This window comes from Cynara cardunculus (genome assembly GCF_001531365.2).
Source record: "Cynara cardunculus var. scolymus isolate 2C chromosome LG 4, CcrdV1, whole genome shotgun sequence".
NCBI lineage: Eukaryota > Viridiplantae > Streptophyta > Magnoliopsida > Asterales > Asteraceae > Cynara > Cynara cardunculus.
Window position 1 is genome coordinate 16,279,390 of NC_037531.1, and position 1,634 is coordinate 16,281,023.

Below are 1,634 nucleotides of genomic sequence, written 5' to 3' on the forward strand. Positions count from 1 at the left end.
AGTTGCCATGAAAGCAAGAAATGGAATTGCAACTACCACCCTCTTCTGGCTCTACAATCGCCCGAAAGAAGGTCGCCGCTCACAAGGCTCGATGGTCGCTAGAAAGAAGGTCGAATTCGACGGTCTACGAAAGAAGGTCGTGATCGACAGTGTGTCTCAAGTGCAGCGGCTAAGGTTTTGAATGGAGGCGTGTTTGTAACCTAGAAGGAGGTATCAGGTATGTCTCAACGATAACGGGTAGAGATGTCTTTTTTTGGCTGAATGGGGACAATACAACATAACCAGCATAATTTATCTGATATGTGAATAATCTGCAAGTAAATAATTCAAAAGAGTTGTTACAACAGAATTGATTATTCACATATGAATATAGTACTCTCAATCAAACGATCATCTAGTTTTAACTTCAAATCTTCAAGTAACAATAATCACTTCGAAAACGCACATCCATCGATAGAATCCGGAATCTAGCTTTACGACAACCGGGTGATTTCACGAGCAAGATTTTCGATATTCAAAGACGACGACCCGTTGAAACCCGCCGCGATTTCCGCCTTTTTCTTCCACTCCATCGACTTCTTCCTCATCTTCTTGCCCTCCATTAACATCCTTACAAGCTTCTCGATTTCATCTCTCTTCACATCACCTTCAATCTCCATTCCAACCTCCCATCCCTTCACCAGTTGCCGGCAATTAGTCCGCTGGTCGTGGGAAACCGGCCGACACAACATCGGTACCCCAGCCGACAAGCTCTCGATAACCGAACCCCACCCACCGTGAGTCAAGAACCCGCCAACCGCAGGGTGGTTCAGAACCTCTTCTTGCAAACACCAACTTGCAATCAAACCTTTCCCTTTGATCGCCTCCACGAATTCTGTTGGCAAAACGGCTGAACCACCATCAAYCATATCGGTCCTGATGATCCAAAGAAACTCATGGTTGCTGTTCACAAGTCCCCAACCGAGYTCAAGAAGATCTTGTAAACACATCATGGCTAGACTTCCAAAGTTGACGTAAACCACCGAGTTGGGTTCCTTCGACTCGAGCCACTTGACRCACTCGGGTTCTTCCTTCCATAAACTGTAGCCGTTGAAATTTGAGATCTTGGTTTCTTTTCCTGTTATCTGGTCCAGAAGTAGCTGCTGAGGCCCGACCGTGTAGATCCGAGGAAAGATGGATTTAAGCTCTTTGACGAGGTTATCTTCTAATTCGTCGAAAGTATGAACGATGATGTGCGAAACTTTATCGACTACCCGAGCTGCTTCGACTAGATAATGTAACGATGGATCATCGGGTTTTGTGGCTAAGATCCGTTCAGGAAGATCCCGTAAACGGATTTGTTCCATTCCTGGAACCCAATCTATCAACTTGTCGACATATCCATTTGTCAAATAACTTTCATCTGCATAAACAGTTTAAGATCGATGTAATAGTTACCGTCCCTTTTTCCAAATCAAAGGAACATGATTTTAAGTAAGGGTGTTTATGAGTTGGATTGACCGGGTTGAAGATATTTGAACAACCCAATACAATATTTGCGGTTTGAAAAATCTTAATCCAATCCAACCCAACCCAAATCGTACGGGTTGATCGGATTGATACTTTGGTACATTAAAATACTCTTCTAACCTTGA

At 43.8% G+C, this 1,634-nt stretch overlaps 1 protein-coding gene across 1 annotated transcript in view; it reads right to left on the reverse strand.

Annotated features, from left to right (window-relative positions):
- Window positions 1-382: 382 nt before the first annotated feature.
- LOC112510932 (UDP-glycosyltransferase 85C1-like) overlaps window positions 383-1,634 on the reverse strand; it is a 7,845-nt gene continuing 6,593 nt past the window's right edge. Inside the window, exon 2 of the mRNA XM_025116284.1 lies at window positions 383-1,402. Coding sequence (XP_024972052.1) covers window positions 474-1,402 — 929 coding nt within the window. The 3' untranslated portion in view covers window positions 383-473. The remainder of the gene's footprint in view (window positions 1,403-1,634) is intronic.